General features: G+C 39.0%; 1 protein-coding gene, 1 long non-coding RNA gene and 2 pseudogenes across 3 annotated transcripts; all 4 read right to left on the bottom strand.

Moving 5' to 3' along the window:
- Positions 1-299: 299 nt before the first annotated feature.
- Positions 300-9,459, bottom strand: LOC146506296 (nuclear factor 7, ovary-like; annotated as a pseudogene). The gene is made up of 2 exons (XR_014877088.1): positions 8,932-9,459; positions 300-2,636 (listed from the first exon to the last, which is right to left on the bottom strand). The product of XR_014877088.1 is annotated as a nuclear factor 7, ovary-like (transcript).
- Positions 5,870-8,933, bottom strand: LOC146506297 (nuclear factor 7, brain-like). The gene has a single exon (XM_085179131.1). The coding sequence runs from the start codon at positions 8,903-8,905 to the stop codon at positions 7,484-7,486; it is 1,422 nt and encodes a 473-aa protein (XP_085035257.1). The 5' UTR covers positions 8,906-8,933; the 3' UTR covers positions 5,870-7,483.
- A 3,838-nt stretch (positions 9,460-13,297) lies between the features above and the next one.
- Positions 13,298-16,010, bottom strand: LOC146506295 (uncharacterized). The gene is made up of 2 exons (XR_014877231.1): positions 15,895-16,010; positions 13,298-15,800 (listed from the first exon to the last, which is right to left on the bottom strand). It is a non-coding gene; the product is annotated as an uncharacterized LOC146506295 (long non-coding RNA).
- A 1,628-nt stretch (positions 16,011-17,638) lies between these two features.
- On the bottom strand, positions 17,639-19,624 carry LOC146506294 (nuclear factor 7, brain-like; annotated as a pseudogene).
- Positions 19,625-20,267: the final 643 nt, after the last annotated feature.

Below are 20,267 nucleotides of genomic sequence, written 5' to 3'. Positions count from 1 at the left end.
CAACGAATCATTTCTTTTGTGGGATGAAAGAAAATATAATCAGTCACAGACTATTTTCTTTTTTTAAATAGCTTTTTATTTATTAATTTACAGTATGAGAATACAAAACTTTAGGTCAGCATGGAAGACATACACATTCCCAACATTAGTATCTACTTATATCATGGTAATATTCAATTGTTCAGTACAAAGGGAGTACACAATCCATTTTTCCCAGAGCTTCTTGAATTTCTGAAGCTCAAGTCTAAGGACAAAGGTAAGTCTTTCCATTTCAAAAATATTCTTCCACTATCCCATGCCACTGGGCTCGAGTTTGAGGGTCTGCCTTTAGCCATCTTCGGGTTATGGCCTTTCTGCTGCTAGTCAAAAGTATTTTCAATAAATAATTATCTTTATGTGGAAGTGCCTTAGGTAAATTGCCAAGATACAACGTATCAAATGAATAGTCTATTTTTATCCAGATTATTTTGTTTATCTCAATGGCCACCTCCCACCAATATGGCTGGATCCTTGGGCAGGCCCAGAAGACATGAAAATGGTTTGCCATGGGGGTACCACAAGTCACGGACTATTTTCAATATAAAAAAGTCACAAATGTAACTCATCTCCATACAGTCATCTTAAAATATGTTTAATGCAGTCCATGTAGTGTATAAACATACAGTTAAGTACACTTGTCATGAGTGCATACAGTACACAGAAGCATGATACACTGACTATACTACAAAAATCTTTCTCACTATGGGGGAAATATCAGTCTGACAGACTTTTATGCTACCAGGCTCTCCAATATGCAAATATGGTAAGTGTTTCTCAGTGAAAGTGTCTTTGTAGGTGTATATGTGAGCCATGCGATCAACATTATAGAAGGACACCTCTCCTGTGTCATAGTCCAGCTGGATTCTTATTCTTTGGAGACACTTCTTCACTGTCATAGCTTAACCAAAACCATAACAGCGTTTTCCACTGCCATATAGCAAACACCAGGCTCCAAATTCAGGTGAAGCAGAATGCTCTCCCTTCCTGTTAGATGACTCTTTAGTCAAACCAATATTCCAGCAAGGATGGTCTCCCACCTCCACATCCCAGCCATGTTTCCCTGAGCTGAAAACCTCAGAGCCAAAAACATTAAAATACTGAGTGTTTCTCTCTGGATTGTTGGGAAGCTGCTGCTTTGTGTCTCACACTGGTCAGATCGTCAGACAGACAGAGAACTGGGTGTGCAGTATTTGGGTCCAGAATGACAGGACTGAAGTGGACCTTCTCCTTCATCTTCTCCCACACTCTGAAGGACAGGTTGCCCAGGTGTTTGGCCACATCTATCAGTGCTCCTGAGACCAGCTGTGGATCTGACACTGAGCTCTGTGCTCTGGCTCTGCTCTGAGTGTCTTTATAACTGCTGAGGAATGGCACGCTGTGTTTCTGCAGCTCTTCTTCAACAGCAGAGATGCTGTCTGACAGAGAGGAGATCTGCTCCTCAATCATCTTCATCTCTCTGCTGATAGTCCTCCCCTTCTGCTCCTCTTCCTCCCTCAGAGCTGCCAGTCTGGACTCCTCTTCCTCTTTCAGGAACTGCTGGAGCTTCTTGAACTCTGCTCTGATCTGCCTCTCTGTGGACAACAGCTGCTTCTTGGAGTGTTGAATCATTTCATTGTATGTTTCCTCCACTTGTTTGTATTTGTTCCTCTTGTCCTGCAGAGGCTTTAAGTCAGATTTCAGCTGCTTCTTCAGGTCACTGACTGCTTCTTCTACAGGAACCACTTTGTGTCTCTGGTGGAGAGAAAACTCACACACAGGACACACAGCTCTCTGCTCGTCCACACAGAACAATTTTGGCTTTTTCTGATGATCATTACAAAATACATCTCGTTTCCTCTTCTTTTTTACTGTCTCTGATGATTTGTCTTCCTGTCTTTGAGCAAAAGTGTCAGCAAGTTCTTTCAGTGTAAAGTTTATATCAGGATCATCCTTTGAAGATTTTCTTTTACAAATGGGACAGTTTTTGTTTGTAGTTTGTTCCCAGAATTTCTGCAGGCAGCTTGAACAGAAGCTGTGGTTGCAGCTCAGAGACACAGGATCTCTGAAAGTCTCTGAACACACATGGCAGCTCAGGAAATTTTCAAGAAGAGGTCTCTCAGCCATTTGATCTTTAAGTATTTTTAACTCACCAAATTAGTGTCTCTTCAACTTTCTGATTAAAATCCTCCAAACGTGTGTTTTGCAGCAGAGATCTGACTCCCTGTAATGGCGTCTCAGCTCAGTTCAAAAGTGTCGAAATTTACTTTCACTTTCATGAATCACAGTCAGTTAAACTGAAAGACGAATATGTTATTTGTGTCCACCAGAGGACGCTGTTAGTGTCATTCAGACAGTTTTGCAGTTTGTGCTTCATAGAAAAACATAAAAGCCAAAATGTAAAAAATGTTTACCTTTTGTTTTTTATGCTAAACAGAACATAAAAATGACACAAAGAAAATGAAGCTGTGGTGTTTCAGAAGCTCAAGTATCACAAGTCAGCTTGTTTTCAGAACTTTTGTTTGCAGCTTGAATAGAAGTTGTGGTTGAAGCCAAGGTCATAAATCTGGATTCAACATTGCGATTGACAACTTGCCAGATCCCTGCTCTCATCTCCTCCCCTAAAAAAAACATAATAAGTTTTATTAAAATGCAACTGAAACATATCAAACCAAATGCTTATTTATACAAAAATAGAATAAATCATTAAGGGAAATATGCTTGTTATAAACCAAATGTATACAAGTCAAGTACATTTCATTTGATCAGATTCCCCCCCCCCCCCCCCCCCCCCCCCTTGCTTTTAGTCAGTTAATAAGTGTCACAGTTTACTGTTCACACTCAAAATAAAAAACAAAAAAGCAAAGAAATCATTCAGATTTTGACCTGATCAAATATTTACATGAGAAACACGAGAAATATTCAGAAACTATGTTTTTAAAAGAAACAAGAATATAAAAAGCCGCCCATCACATACACAGTTAAAATAAAGAATCACTTTAAAGTTCATCAGATTTTGATATCAGAGGTTTTGGTGTCTCCTGCCTCTCCAACACTGAAATATGGGAAGAGTTTCTCAGTGAAAGTGTCTCTGTGAGTGCAGATGTGAGTCATGTCTTCAGGGTCATAGAAGGACACCTCCCCCCTGTCATAGTCCAGCTGGACTCTGATCCTCTGGAGACTCTTCTTCACTGTCACTGTCAGGGTTGGTTGAGGACCCAGATGTGGAACGTTCTGAATGGAAAAGGTTTGTTTATTTACAAAAAGCTATGAAACAGTGCCAACAGTCCACAGTGTGTTCCCATTTCCCAGGCTGTGATTCCTCTACTTGATATGTGGTGAAGTGTTGTCCTCCTTGGTGCCATGTACACAGTGTACTGCTCCCTCCACATGTTTCCGCATTTGACCTATAAACGAGAGATATCACAGTGAGTACAGTCTTATCCACCAGCTGACAAAAACACTTAAACCAGTTCACAGGAGAAAACAGAAACAACGATCATATGAGCTGGCCAACTAACTGTGTTCCTAGTATAACAATCCCACGCCAACTGCCGCTCCACTGCTCTCTTAAGTAGGGCTCATTCATAGGCAGATTTGTAACAGGTGAGTTTTTAATCCCAGGTGTGGCTGGCTCAAAGGCAGGAGACTCTCCAGGCCTGGTGTGGCAACAAAAACCAACATACCACAGCACACACACACACACACACACACACACACACGCTCCCTCCAACTTGAACGCAGGGAAGCGAGGGAACAGGAGCAGATCACACCAACAAACAACCAGAAGCATTCCAGAAGACAAAGGAAACTAATAAATATTCATCAAACGGCCGTGCAGATCTTTAAGTAATTTTAACTCACCAAATTAGTGTTTCTTCAACTTTCTGATTAAAATCCTCCAAATGTGTGTTTTTCAGCAAAGATCTGACTCCGTCTCAGTTCACTTCAAGCATCGGTTTGAATTGATCATAAAGAGACAATTTGCTTGTTCAAAGCAGGACTCTGGATTTAAACTGATCAGACTGACCTGAATGTAAGTGTGATTATTCCAACTTTAATAATATTGAGTGATGTTATTTTCTTGTTTTGAGCCAAACTGGATTTCTCTACAGGAACTCTGCATTAAAGAGTCAACAAAGTGTTTTGATCACCTTTGATTGCTCATGCAAGACAGAAACTAGTCAGAGTGACTAATAATGAGCCCAAGTTAAATGAGCTCATAACACTAAATTGCCTTCATTAGTCCTGCACAGAACAGACTGCTCTTTAATTCTCTTAAAGTCTTTTAAAGAAGTAAATTCTGAAACTGAAGGTTTCTGATTCTTAAATCAAAAACTACAGTTTAAAGAAACAACCGAGCTGTGGGATTTGGAACAAAAGGAAAGATAAGTGTGACCTACTTAACATCGACTGATTGTGTTGATGTGTTCCTGTTTTATTAATGATGGCAGCTTTTATTTCAAGGTTTCTTCACTGTGCTTTGCTCCATCACTCCTGTGAACCCATGGACGGTATAGAAGCCTGCAGACCAGGACCACCCGACACAGGAACATATTCTTTCCCCTCACCATCTCCCTCCTAAGTCTCATATTGCTTCACACTGCTAGACTGCAACTGCACCTTATGTACATTCTGTGGTTTTCATTTCATTTCTGCAATCCTGTATATTTTCTGTATATAAGATTTAGATTGGTGTTATATGATTGGTTTACACACCTTTGTGTATTGAGTTATTTACATATTGTTGTGATTTACATTACTGTGCTTGAGAGACACCATTTCTACAGGAACCAAATTCCTTGTATGTGTTTGAGCATATGCTTGGCCAATAAAAACAATTCTGATTCTGTTGAGAAAATATCAACTTTGTCTCCATCTTGTGGTTTTTACAGGAACAAAACTGTTCACAGTTGCGTCCACATGATCAGGTTTTATTGCAGTACATCAGGAGTCAGTCTTTGGTGAAATTATAAGTAGTGTGCATGAAGGTTGTGCTGTCCATTGGCAGGATGAGATCATTATTAAGCACTATTAACAATTTTTTTGAACATTAAAGAGATTTTTTTTTCATTTTTTTTAATTTTTGGAATTTTGGAATCACCTCACAACATGCTGGGAAAGGCCTAGCAGGGTAGACAATGTTATTAAAGGAAAACAGAAAATCACCACTTCAGATCCACTGTCCCCTGCATAAATCAAGTCATACTCCCTCCCAGTGTTTCATAGTGCCTGGGAAGTCATGGGCCAGATTGTAGCAAAGCCACTCCAGACAGAAGAATAACCAAGTAGAGCACAAGTGGATAAATAGGTGAAAACTACCTGTAGCCATTTCCTTTGACTGTGCTGGGTTCCTCATGTAGTTTGAAGTGACCAACAAAATGTTGGACTTATTATTAGTTGTTTTAGATATTGTAATGTTTTATTGTTTCTGTACTGATATATTGTTTTACTTAGTGATTCATAGTTTTATTCTCTGAAATGTTTTGATTCTATTGGCATACTGGGAATTCACTCACTTTTTCTGGTGATAGAATTTGTTTACATGTTTGTTTAGTGGGGTTGGTTGGCTTCCTGCAGTTGTCAGATATGTCTTCTCATGTTTTTCCCATTTTTCATACAGTTTTAGTAATGTTTTTAATAAATAGCCAGTTACGGCACTTAATCTGCACTTACTGTTTTGGCTTCTTATTGAAGCCTCTGTGTCATTTACCCTGGTCTTACTGTTTTTATTTATTTATCCTATTTTTCTATTCCTTTCAAATGTGTCTGCTAGTGGATCTCTGTGACACCGGATGAGGCAAACAGAAACCTCTAAGTTGCTCTAATAAGTTTTCTTTGTCATGTACTGTGTGCAGTAGGCAGGAATGGTGAACTTCTCCTGTCAAATACTAAAGTTGTTCCATAAACTACTCGTGTTTTATGCTTGTCTCTGTGCAGTGTGGACCACAACAACAAAAAATCACCTGAATTGATTTTTGTTTCACGTTACAGAGGCAACTTGCTGAACAGTTTTGTGATCAATATTCTAACATGTCAGCTAAAAATAAAATAGAAATGAGAGTTATAATAACTTTTGATTCACTGAAACACTGAAACTCAGAGTGAAGTGTAAAAAATAAAATTAAAGCCTTATTATAAAACATCAGAAGATCAAACTAGCAGAGATGGCTGCCTGCTGCTAGTGGGGCAGAATTTGTTTTTAGCTTGTTCCCTGAATCTTCGCAGGCAGCTTAAACAGAAGCTATGATGGCATCTCAGAGACACAGGATCTCCGAAAGTCTCACAACAACATACATGGCAGCATGTCAGGAAAATTTGTTTTGCAGTCCTGTTTAGGCGTTAAATGTTTTTAAAGAAATATTATAAAATCTGACCTTCAGCTGCATCTCTGCAGTTTTGTTCATACAAACTATTTTCAGCTCTGTCGGTGTGTAAATATTTCTGTAGGATACGTCTGAATTTTATTTTTACTCTTAAACAACATATGTTAGAGTTTATAAACATACAGGTGTGAGAATGTAAACTTTATCAACATTTGCATTTGATTTCTGTGAGGATCAGACCAAAGTGAGAATCAGTGACTCCATCAAAGCAAACTGCACAAGTCTTCTCTGATATGCAGTTTAAGAGAGCTGAGGTTACATGTGAATGTTTGTATTTACAAACCAACAGAAGTAAATGATCATTTATTCTAAGGAGTCAGTAAATGTTTACACAACAATCAAAGTGAAGTTTCATGTTAAATAAATCTGAACCAATGACTGAATGTGTCTGAAAGCTGATTTACAGTCAAACACAACAACAACAGAATCACTGAATTTGATTTATTTCACTTCACAGACACATTTTGTGATTTTCAATAATCAACTGAAATGACTGAAATGAAGATGCTGCTGAAGTAAACATATTGTAATTTTATCTGTTTAAACATTTTTAACCTGCTGATGAGACAGTTTCAGAACTTAGAAAATATTTCTTTGAATTTGGAAAACTTTAAAGTAGATGTGTTACTATAAAATGTTATTTAACTGAAAACAAGATGCTGACAATCAGGAAAATTAAGATCTTGTAGTTGTAAAGTTGACTCTTGCTGATGTGACACAAGTTTAATCATTAATCCTTCTTTAAAGAAGTGTCACAGTTTACTGTTCACACTCAACAACTTTGAAAAGCAAAGAAATCATCATCATTTAGATTTTAAAATTAATAAAATATTTACATAAACAACATGAGAAATATTGTGAAAATATTAATTTCAAAGAAACAAGAATATTAAAAGCAAAAATTTCTTACAGAAACTCGAGTGGGTCAGATTTTCACATGAAAAAGTTCCTTTGGTTTCATTGAATCAATAAAATAGAAAAAACCTCATAATGAAGTTAGACAGTGTGATTAATAATTTCCCTAAAATTAAGCTGCTGGACTGAAAGAAAAAAACCAGTTAAAATAAAGAATCACTTTACAATCAAATCTCAGTCTGACAGATTTTGATATCAGAGGTTTTGGCGTCTCCTGATTTTCCAATATTAAAATATGGGAAGAGTTTCTCAGTGAAAGTGTCTCTGTGAGTGTAGATGTGAGTCATGTCTTCAGGGTCATAGAAGGACACCTCCCCCCTGTCATAGTCCAGCTGGACTCTGATCCTCTGGAGACTCTTCTTCACTGTCACAGTCTGACCAACACCATTAGTGTATTTTCCACTGCGATGCAATAAACACCAGAATCCATATTTTGGTGAAGCAAAACACTCTCCCTTCCTGTCAACTGACTCTTTAGCTAAACCCACAAGCCAGTCAGGATGGTCTCCCACCTCCACCTCCCAGCTGTGTTTCCCTGAGCTGAAGCCCTCAGAGCCAAAAACGTCAGCATACATTGTGTTTCTCTCTGGATTATCAGGAAGCTGATGCTTTGTGTCACCTTGTCTCACACTGGTCAGATCATCAGACAGATAGAGACAGGAGTGTGCAGTGTTTGGGTCCAGAATGACAGGACTGAAGTGGACCTTCTCCTTCATCTTCTCCCACACTCTGAAGGACAGGTTGCCCAGGTGTTTGGCCACATCTATCAGTGCTCCTGAGACCAGCTGTGGATCTGACACTGAGCTCTGGGCTCTGGCTCTGCTCTGAGTGTCTTTATAACTGCTGAGGAATGGCACGCTGTGTTTCTGCAGCTCTTCTTCAACAGCAGAGATGCTGTCTGACAGAGAGGAGATCTGCTCCTCAATCATCTTCATCTCTCTGCTGATAGTCCTCCCCTTCTGCTCCTCTTCCTCCCTCAGAGCTGCCAGTCTGGACTCCTCTTCCTCTTTCAGGAACTGCTGGAGCTTCTTGAACTCTGCTCTGATCTGCCTCTCTGTGGACAACAGCTGCTTCTTCATGTGTTCCCTCATTTCATTGTATGTTTCCTCCACTTGTTTGTATTTGTTCCTCTTGTCCTGCAGAGACTTTAAGTCAGATTTCAGCTGCTCCTTCAGGTCACTGACTGCTTCTTCTACAGGAACCACTTTGTGACTCTGGTGGAGAGAAAACTCACACACAGGACACACAGCTCTCTGCTCGTCCACACAGAACAGTTTAGGCTCTTCCTCATGTTTACTGCACACCACTGTTAATTTCTTCTCTCCTTTTTCTGTCTCAGATGATCCAGATTTCTTTCTCCCAGCAAATGAATCAGCAAGTTCTTTCAGAGCAAAGTTCACATAAGGATGATCCTTTGAAGATTTTCTTTTACAAATGGGACAGTTTTTGTTTTTAGTTTGTTCCCAGAATTTCTGCAGGCAGCTTGAACAGAAGCTGTGGCTGCAGCTCAGAGACACAGGATCTCTGAAAGTCTCTGAACACACATGGCAGCTCAGATAGTTTTCAAAAAGTCCGAGTTTCTCAGCCATTTGATCTTTAAGTATTTTTAACTCACCAAATTAGTGTCTCTTGAACTTTCTGATTAAAATCCTCCAAACGTGTGTTTTTCAGCAGAGATCTGACTCCCTGTAATGGCGTCTCAGCTCAGTTCAAAAGTGTCGGAATTTACTTTCATTTTCATGAATCACGTGTTAAACTGAAACACGCACATAACACTTGTGTCCGTCAGAGGGCGCTGTCAGTGTCATTCAGATAGTTTTCAGTTTGTGCTCCTTAAAACGACACCAAAGTGAAAAATTGTAGAAAATCTTGACTTCTCCTTTTAAAAAAACGAAACCTAAATAGATCATAAAAATGACACAAAGAAGGTGAAGCTGTGGTGTTTCAGAAGTTCAAGTAGGAAAAGTCAGCATGTTCTCAGAGTTTTTATCTGCAGTTTGAACTAAAAACGTTGTCGTTGCAGCCAAAGACATAAATTTGGATTCATCACAGGGTTTAGATTGTCAACCTGTCAGACCTCTGCTCTCACACTCAAAACAAAGAAACATTCTTGACCCTCATGAACATGAAGCAATAATTCTGAGTAAAATGCAGCTTTAAATACATAAAATCAAAAGTTTATTCTTTTCAAATAATACATCATTAAAATATGCTTGTTATAAACTAAATGTATACCAGTGAAGTTAATTTCCTTTGACCAGATTCAATCAAAGATGACTGTATTACTGTAAACTGACTACATCCTGTAAGTAGTTCGAGTTCAGGGACACAGGATCTCTGAATGTCTCTGAACACGTTACAGTTCAGGAAAGTTTCTACACTCATCAAATGTCACATCTTTACAGCTTGAACCTTACAGTCCTTCAAGAAAGCAAAGTTCTTTTAGAGAGCTCACCTGTTGTCATGGTGATCTAGTTAATTAATAACCACCAAACACGATATCTGCTTTTACTACCTGGGCTGTGGCCTCAAACCTGCTTAAGAGTTTAGATCTTGCAGACTCCAACTTTCAAGTTTGTCATGAACTGAAATGTGATGAGCTGACCAGTGTGAGAGATGTCACCGAAATAATAATGAAAGATAAAGAGAAAAATCACAGTGAACAGACCAGAAATGCTAATAATGCAAAAATAAACAAACTGATATAAACTGTTGATATGACATTAATATGACACTGAACTGTGACAACACAGAAGAATTTACTGTCACATGTCACAAATCTGATTCTGGTCAAAGTCATGTTTAAGGTATTACTGCCTCGAAGTTGTCAATCACATCCACTTTCTTGAAAAATAATTAAAAAGACAAAAAAAAAACATTGTAGAGCTCTTATAAATGCATTAAATGAAGCCAATGAAAGAAAAAATACAAAGAGTGAAGTGTTCAATAAATCAATAGATAATATGACACAATAAGGATCTTATGTCTAAACTGAGTACAGGGATTGTGGTGTGAGGTGTAGATTTCTGTATCTTTGTGTCAGTGAAGCTGAAACAGTTGTTGAAGGAAGTGTTTATCTGCAGGTCCAGTAGGAGATGCAGAGGATGGTTTGGGTCCATTATCCACAGCAGCAGTCATCAGGATGGAGGGATCCAATCAGGTTGTATAAACCAAATTAATGAAATATTCAGTTTTTTTTTTTAAACAATCCTAACCTCATTACTTTCACCAAATAAAATATTTTGCATAACGTGGAGCAACGTGTGTATGGTATACCGATTATTGGCCATGATTGTAGCATAACTATCCACACAAAACACGGACTTTATTCAGACCATGACATGTGAATTAAGACAATAACTATGGTGTTATACTTGGTTAGAGTTGTAGGGACTCCCAAAAACGTCCTTGAGGTGACCGTTTTTGTGATTTGACACTATATAAAAAATGAATTGAACTGAATTCTCTCTCAGTAACTCAGAGACCAGTTTCCCATGAAAAATCTGTTTTCTGCATTATTCGCTTGTTTATTACGCACCAGTCTACAGTTGTGTTCAGTGCTTTTGCTTTTTCAAAATTGGCCTCTGACAAGAAAGTTTCATTTCTGTTGTTCAATACTGAAGAAATATAGACTCTTACAAATTATGCCAAATTACAAAAATGTGTCTCTAATTAAAACCTCTGTAACTTTATGTTCATATTTTGATTCATGGTGTTCTTGTGTTTTTGTTCTACTGCAGAACATTTTAAGAGTGTTGTGTGCTGTAGAAAGCCAGGCCAGGAAAATCTCCTTCATATCTTTCTGTGTTTTATCCTCAGTTACTTTGACACAAAGTTATCTGCTGTGATGCTCAAACCTTTGATAAAGTCTCGCAAGTGTCAGCTTTGTTTTAATACACAGATATAAAAATATGGATAAATGTACTGATAAATGATCATAATTATAATATTTCTGACGATTGGAGTCAAAATTGAATTGAGCTTGAGTCGAGCTTGAATCGACTCGAATCGGGACCTCGTGAATCGGAATCGAATCAGTTATAGAAATAGAAATCGATACCCTGCCCTAGTGTGAACAGAGTGTTTGTGGTGGCAGGCTGGACAACAGAGCTACAATTGTTAAAAACACTGGGTTATGCGTTGATGCCACTTTTGTGTGGTTTTGATCTTTTTGTAGAGCAGAGTCTGCTTTACACGCGCTGTGACAGTTTCACGCTCTCGCAGGTAGCTCTCTGTGCTCGGAGAGAAATCCTGCTCACGCCAGTAAATTTATTTTTATTTCTCTACAGGAACTTTGTGTTAAAGGGTCAACGCACCAAAAAGGGTTTTGATAAGATTTGATTGCTCGTGCAAGACAGAAACTAGTCAGGATGATTAATAATGAGCACAAGTTAAATGAGCTTATAACACTAAATTAGCTTTATTAGTCCTGCACAGAAATAGACTGATCTTGAATTCTCTTAAAGTCTCTTAAATAAGTAAATTATGAAACTGAAGATTTCTGATTCTTAAATAAAAAATGAAATCTTAAAGAAACAACCTAGCTGTGGGATTTGGAACAAATGTAAGGATAAGTGTGAGCTACTTAACATCAACTGATCGCGTTGATGTTTTTCTGTTTTATTAAAGATGACTCCTCTGAACCTAGAACTAGTCCAGCAGCTTATATATCTATTTTACAGCGACATCAGTGCTACAACTGGTTCAAGAAAACAGTGTCAGCACAACAGGAGTATTTAAAAACCATCAGAATCAAATGTTCTTTTCTTCTAAGGAATCAATTAAATGTAAAAACAACAATAAAAGTAGAAACTTCTGTGATGAATGCATTTGAACTAGGGCTGTCTAAATTAACTCATTAACGCAGATTAATCCATCATCATGATTAATCTGATTAACATTTTTAACCAGTTAACCCATCTGAAGAGCAGAATGACTCAAAATCCCTGGAATGTCTCTGTCAACACATTTCGGGCAGTTTGTCCAAGTACAATGAAATGAGCAGTTGATCTGGTGACGGGCAGCTGAACCAACCAACTCAATATGGAAGATGACAAACAGCACATTGGCCCTCTCAATGGGAAATCTGAGTATAAAAACAACATGACTGAACAGTCGAGCGACATAAAGTATTATGCGCATTGTGCAGGAAAGAATTTTGTTTTCACCAAAGTACTTCCAGCTCAAAATATCACATTAACACGAAGCATACGTTAGTCGGGGATGCTGCTAGCACTTTGTCGCCCAGCTTGCAACAAACCACTCACGAAGCATCGGGACTCAGTGAACCTACCTTGGACAAATTGACTGACACAATTGCCAAGTGGATTGCAACAAATTGCAGACCTATTAATATCGTTGAGGACACGGCTTTACAAAGGTTTTGCAAGTTGCATTGTACAAGGCTCCAACAAGAAGCACAATAGTGTCAAAGATTTATGAGCTCTATGAAACTGAAAAGGAAAAAAAGCACGAGGGCTTAGCTGTAGCCAAACATGTCGCCCTGACAGGTGACTACTGGACTTCTGTGAGTAACAGTAACTGTCTTGGTGTTACTGCACATCTACTTACTGCTGCATAGGAATTAAAGTCATTTGCATTGAGAATAATGAAGACAGAGGAGCGTCACTTCGCAGAGGCATGTGCTGAACATTTGTTAACAGTGGCACATGAGTGGGAAATTGAAGGAAAAATCACAACTGTAGACTGTTCTCAGTTGCAGGCAACATTGTAAATAAGAAGCGGTCAGCTCTCCTCTCGGACATTGTCAACAAGTTAGTCTTAGTAACAGGGCCACACTGATGTGGATAAATGTTTAGAGTTATTTGTTAACATGAATGTTCAAGATGTTCAATAAGCATGTTAAGTGCATATGTATTCCCTTTTTTCTTGAGTCTGTTTGCTCATGCAAAATGAAATGCGATTAATACCGACTAAAAATGTCAGGATGAATGGAACGGACTCGGGCGCAGACTGAGAAACACAGTTTAACTGAGCTTTATTAACCACACCGGGTGCTCTATATACACGTGGGGGAAAAGGGTCCACAGGGTAGGGAAACACAAGGTCCTCACACGCGCTCCACTCTTCACGCTCCTCGCACACACAACTCCACGCTGAGAAGCTCCACTCGCACTCAGGGGTCCAGGGTCACAGCTCCGGGAAATCTACACACAAACACGAAAGTTACTCGTAGGTACGCACAGGAAATGATTGCTTTCTACAGAGCCAGTCAATACTAACTAGAGTTACTCAATATTCCAGCGAGGAGTAGCTCAGCGCCCCTGCCTTATGAAGAGTCAGCAAACAGTTGTGAGGAATCATCGGTAATCAGCTGCAGGTGCGTGGGCCAATGGCGGGAGCTCAATTTGGGCTCCGCCCAAACAGAGTGACAGGAGCGAGAGAGCAGGAGAGAAGAGAGAGAGAGACAAAAATAAAACAAAAATACTTGCGGCTGCGCTGGGCTGGCCGGGCAGGCACAAGGACCATGACAAAAAATGAATGATATTTAATTGTGATTAATCAAAATTAATCCACAGCAATCCTGTGATTAATCTGATTACAAATTGTAATCGTTTGACATCACTAGTTTGAAATAAATAAAACTACATGCTTGGTTAAATGTCTGAAAGAGGATTTTCAGGAAAAACAAACAACCAAACAATAAAATCACTGCTGGTGCTGATGAGTAAAATATTAATCAACCATAGACAATATGTTTGCTAATAAGAAGAAAGTTAAAAAAACCAACCCAAACAACAAAATGTTTACGATAAAGCTTTGCCACTGTAACTTTTCCCCCATAAGAAAAGGTTGACTTTATAATGAAATCTCAGTCTGACTTGATATCACAGGTTTTTGCATGTCTGCAGGTAAAAAAAGATTCAATTGGTAAAATGAATAAATGAAGTTTTACTGACTTTTAGTTAATCACTCATCTTTCTCTGATAATTATAGTAACTCAACATTTCTTAATAACTCCTGACAAATTATTTATTTAGACCCACTGTTTATGGAAATACAAGAAAAAGATGTTTTATTTGTCTATTTAAAATATTTACAGATGAACTCGGCTCAGTCTTAATGCTCTTTTTTACCTGTTAAGTCATTCCTAACATTTAATGATTTACATTTAAAAATGTGGAAAAGTGGAAATAAAATGTTTAAAAACGTTTTTCCGTAAATGAAAATACAAACTTTGTGTCCATGTTGTGAGTAAAAATAATATATAATATTATAATATAAAATAATTATAATATTATAAAGTTGGAGTCACGTGTTGAGCTGAAAGACGAACATATCATTTGTGTCCACCAGAGGACGCTGTTAGTGTGCAGGTAGTTTTCCAGTTTGTGCTTCATTGGAAAACATAAAAAGCCAAAATGTAAAAATGTTCAGCTCTCCAGTTTTTTTGCTAAACAGAATATTTAAAAAAAATGACACAAAGAAGATGAAGCTGTGGTGTTTCACAAGTTCACGTTGCACAAGTCAGCTTGTTTTCAGATTTTTTCTAGGCAGCTTTAACAGAAGTTGTGTTTGCTGTCAAGGTAAATGGTAAATGGCCTGTATTTGTATAGCGCTTTTACTAGTCCTTAAGGACCCCAAAGCACTTTACACAACCAGTCATCCACACATTCACACACTGGTGATGGCAGCTACATTGTAGCCAAAGCCACCCTGGGGCGCACTGACAGAGGCGCTTCATGCTTCAGGTGCTGCCCACTCAGCGCAGCATCAGCACCACGGAAATACACGGATACATCCGAAGACTCAAGACAGAAATCACTATGCATGTTCAGGACTTTCGGGTGTATGGACCAATGTTTTCTTTTCTGATCAAGTCAGAAAGCTTTAATGAGCAGCTGGATGTGTCTCTCTTTAACTGGCTGATTGAACTAAAAAGCTCGACTACCTGACAAGTCTTAAGAACATTGCATTATTGACAGTATTTGGCTCTACATATTCGCGTGAGGAGATTTTCTCTCACACGAAGAGTGTTCTCAGCGCCTCCCATAGCTGTAGGAATGCTAGACACTCAGGAACCTGTGTCTCTGAGTGGGAGACTGTTAGGGGGACTTTACCCGGATGGATTTAGTGGCAGAAACACCCACACGAGCACAGGATAGTAGTGATGCAGATTTATATACAATGATGGGGGAATATTTACAAGGGAAGGGGCTATATAGAGTGACAGGTAAAAATGTGCACGGAGAGCAAAGCTGAAAGGATGAGACTGAGCCGAGGTATGCGGGCGGACCGATGACGCACCGGAATTACCTGAAAACGAGGGACAAACAAAGTTACAGAGTACGTCGATAGCCGAGAGTTAAACTAAAAGTGGACGGGGAGAGTTGGAGAGCTTACTTGCAACACAGAAATACAGCTGTAGCGGTGGTCACAGCCTGGTACGAAGTAACACTCCGTCACGGATCCAAAGAAGCCAACACACAGAAAACTAGGTAGGCGAGCAGGCAGCGGGACAGGCTAGAACAAAGGAGAAGCAGGCAGGTGATGGATCCTAAACACGTGTAGCTCAATCGCGTGAAATCAACAGATTCAGCTTGCACCAACACGTTACCACTTATGAAAACGACAATACTCCGACACCAGACGTCCGAGATTCAGCTCCATAAAAGCGCTCACTGATGACGTCCGATGCGCCGCAGGTGTGCCGGAATGCCATCAAGCCCCGCCCCGCCTACCTGTGCCAAGAAGGGAAACAAAACCCAAGCACAACAATACACCTACCCACCACCTCCTAACAGAGACCAGAGATCACAGACCAGAGCAGTGTCTCCTTTACACGTGCTGTGACAGTTTCACGCTCTGGCGGGCAGCTCCCTGCTCTCGGAGAGAAATCCTGCTCACGCGAGTAAATTGACTTTTGACAGTTTGGAGGCGGAGCCCAAACGAGGACGGGGTCCTAATGTGAGTTACACTGTGGCAGCGACAGAAATGCTGTTTTAAACTGTATTTGTTTACAATTTGAAAAATAAAGTTTGCTGAATTCATTGTTAACAGTTATTGTTTGCGTGCAGCGGTGGAAATACAGACAACTGTCACTGGATTATTTAATGTTGAAGAAATCTTTAAACCAGAGGATTCTAGTTCTGAAGCCTCTGCACTACAGTGACACCAGAGAGCAGAGACATTTTAACCAGTGGAGTTTTGGCCAGATTCTTTCCCTGCAGGAGAGCTTTGTGGGTGTTGGTCGAGGCCTGTACTGCCCTCTCTCCCCCTCTGAATGTGTGGTGTTGCAGATGACACACAAGACTCAAACTTACAGACACTACAGCGACCACATCAGCAGCAGCAGTTTGATTTGATCCTAAAGAGACAATTTGCTTTATCGCAGCAGGATTCTGGATTTGAGCTGATCAGACTGACACTGACCTGAGGTGAAAGTGTGATTAGACATTTTATTTGTTTATTTAAAATATTTACAGATGAACTTGGCTCAGTCTTAGTGTTCTGTTTATCTGTTAAGTGAAGTCATTTCTAACATTTAATGATTTACATTTAAAAATAGGATAAGTGTAAATGTTTACAGTGTAAACATTTTTACTAGAGAAGAAAATATGAACTTTGTCTCCATCTTGTGCGTAAATATAATATACAAATAAAACATCACTATTATAAAGCTGCACCTTCATCTGAAATCTCTGCAGCTTTGTTCATACAAACTATTTTCTGAGGTTGTAAACATACAGATTAGCTGTGAGAATGTAAAGTTTATCAATGATCACATTTGATTTCTGTCTGGGGTTAAATGTGAATGTTGGTCTGAAAAAAAGATTTAAAATGTAGCTGCTTAAAATAAATTCTTGATTTTATAAAATCTGCTGATTGTTTCAATAAAACAGCTTCAGCACAACAAGGATATTTACAAACTAATAGAAGCAAATAATCTTTTATTCTAAGGAGTCAGTTAAATGTAAACACAACAATCAAAGTGAGTTTCCATGTTAAATGAATCTGAACTAATGACTGTGTCTGAAAAGCTGATTTACTGTCAAACACAACAACAACAGAATCACTGAATTTATTTATTTCACTTCACAGAAACATTTTGTGATCTCAACAATCAAAGTGAGTTTCCATATTAAATGACTGTGTCTGAGTCAAATCAAATTAAAACCTAATTATGAAACATGAGAAGATCCAGAAATCTTTCAAACTGTGAGAGATGTCAGCTTCTGATTAAGGTTAAAAACAACACAAGTAATAACATTTTTAATGAAATCAATCAAGTGTAGTTACACTGATGAGACAGCGTCAGAACTTAAAGTCATTTCTTTGAATTTGGAAAACTTTAAAGAAGACGTGTTACTTTCAAATGTTATTTAACTGAAAACAAGATGCTGATAATCAGGAAATTTAAATCTTGTAGTTGTAAAGTTGACTCTTGCTGATGTTTAATCATTAATCCTTCTTTTAAGAAGTGTCACAGTTTGCTGTTCACACTCAACAACTTTGAAAAGCAAAGAAATCATCATTCAGATTTTAAAACTATCAAAAATATTTACATGAACAACATGAGAAATATTCTGAAAATATTAATTTAAAAGAAACAAGAAAAAAATGTAAAAAAGTTTCTCACAGAAACTCGAGTGGGTCACAAGATTTTCACATGAAAAAGTTTCTTTGGTTTCATTGAATTGCTAATAGTTCCACTAGAACAACAAAATGAAATAAAACCTGATAATGAAGTTAGACAGTGTGATTAATAATTTCCCTAAAATTAACCCTGCTGCTGTACTGAAAAAACAAGTTAAAATAAAGAATCACTTTACAATCAAATCTCAGTCTGACAGATTTTGATATCAGAGGTTTTGGCGTCTCCTGCATTTCCAATAGTGAAATATGGGAAGAGTTTCTCAGTGAAAGTGTCTCTGTGAGTGTAGATCAGAGTCATGTCTTCAGGGTCATAGAAGGACACCTCCCCCCTGTCATAGTCCAGCTGGACTCTGATCCTCTGGAGACTCTTCTTCACTGTCACAGTCTGATTACAACAACATTAGTGTATTTTCCACTTTCATGTGTTAAACACCAGATTCCATATTCTGGTGAAGCAAAACGCTCTCCCTTCCTGTCAACAGACTCTTTAACTAAACCCACACTCCAGCAAGGATGGTCTCCCACCTCCACCTCCCAGCTGTGTTTCCCTGAGCTGAAGCCCTCAGAGCCAAAAACAGTGTCATACTTAGTGTTTCTCTCTGGATTATCAGGAAGCTGCTGCTATGTGTCTCCATGTCTCACACTGGTCAGATCATCAGACAGATAGAGCCAGCGGTTTGCAGTGTTTGGGTCCAGAATGACAGGACTGAAGTGGACCTTCTCCTTCATCTTCTCCCACACTCTGAAGGACAGGTTGCCCAGGTGTTTGGCCACATCTATCAGTGCTCCTGAGACCAGCTGTGGATCTGACACTGAGCTCTGGGCTCTGGCTCTGCTCTGAGTGTCTTTATAACTGCTGAGGAATGGCACGCTGTGTTTCTGCAGCTCTTCTTCAACAGCAGAGATGCTGTCTGACAGAGAGGAGATCTGCTCCTCAATCATCTTCATCTCTCTGCTGATAGTCCTCCCCTTCTGCTCCTCTTCCTCCCTCAGAGCTGCCAGTCTGGACTCCTCTTCCTCTTTCAGGAACTGCTGGAGCTTCTTGAACTCTGCTCTGATCTGCCTCTCTGTGGACAACAGCTGCTTCTTCATGTGTTCCCTCATTTCATTGTATGTTTCCTCCACTTGTTTGTATTTGTTCCTCTTGTCCTGCAGAGACTTTAAGTCAGATTTCAGCTGCTCCTTCAGGTCACTGACTGCTTCTTCTACAGGAACCACTTTGTGACTCTGGTGGAGAGAAAACTCACACACAGGACACACAGCTCTCTGCTCGTCCACACAGAACAGTTTAGGCACTTCCTCATGTTTACTGCACACCACTGTTAATTTCTTCTCTCCTTTTTCTGTCTCAGATGATCCAGATTTCTGTCTCCCAGCAAATGAATCAGCAAGTTCTTTCAGAGCAAAGTTCACATGAGGATATCCTTTGAAGATTTTCTTTTACAAATGGGACAGTTTTTGTTTTTAGTTTGTTCCCAGAATTTCTGCAGGCAGCTTGAACAGAAGCTGTGGCTGCAGCTCAGAGACACAGGATCTCTGAAAGTCTCTGAACACACATGGCAGCTCAGGAAATTTTCAACAAGTCCGAGTTTCTCAGCCATTTGATCTTTAAGTATTTTTAACTCACCAAATTAGTGTTTCTTGAACTTTCTGGTTAAAATCCTCCAAACGTGTGTTCTCAGCAGAGATCTGACTCCCTGTAATGGCGTCTCAGCTCAGTTCAAAAGTGTCGAAATTTACTTTCATTTTCATGAATCACGTGTTAAACTGAAACACGCACATAAAACTTGTGTCCCTCAGAGGGCGCTGTCTGTGTCATTCAGATAGTTTTCAGTTTGTGCTCCTTAAAACGACACAAAAGTGAAAAATGTAGAAAATTTTGACTTCTCCTTTTTAAAAAACGAAACCTAAATAGATCATAAAAATGACACAAAGGAGGTGAAGCTGTGGTGTTTCAGGAGTTCAAGTAGGAAAAGTCAGCATGTTCTCAGAGTTCTTATCTGCAGTTTGAACTAAAGTTTTCATTGCAACCAAAGACATAAATTTGGGTTCATCACAGGGTTTAGATTGTCAACCTACCAGACCTCTGCTCTCACACTCAAAACAAAGAAAAATTCTTGACCCTCATGAACATGAAGCAATAATTCTGAGTAAAATGCAGCTGAAATACATGAAATCAAACGTTTATTTTTTCAAATAATACATCATTAAAATATGCTTGTTATAAACTAAATATATACCAGTGAAGTTAATTTCCTTTGACCAGATTCAATCAAAGATGACTGTATTACTGTAAACTGACGACATCCTGTAAGTAGTTCGAGTTCAGGCACA

The sequence above is a fragment of the Neolamprologus multifasciatus genome, chromosome 12 (assembly GCF_963576455.1).
Source record: "Neolamprologus multifasciatus chromosome 12, fNeoMul1.2, whole genome shotgun sequence".
In the NCBI taxonomy this organism is placed as follows: domain Eukaryota; kingdom Metazoa; phylum Chordata; class Actinopteri; order Cichliformes; family Cichlidae; genus Neolamprologus; species Neolamprologus multifasciatus.
The sequence above is the reverse complement of the archived record's forward strand: the minus strand, read 5'-3'. Positions and strand labels throughout refer to the sequence as shown.

Coding starts and splice junctions, on each gene's coding strand:
- LOC146506297 (XM_085179131.1), bottom strand. CDS start 8,905: ATGGCTGAGAAACTCGGACTTTTTGAAAACTATCTGAGCTGCCATGTG.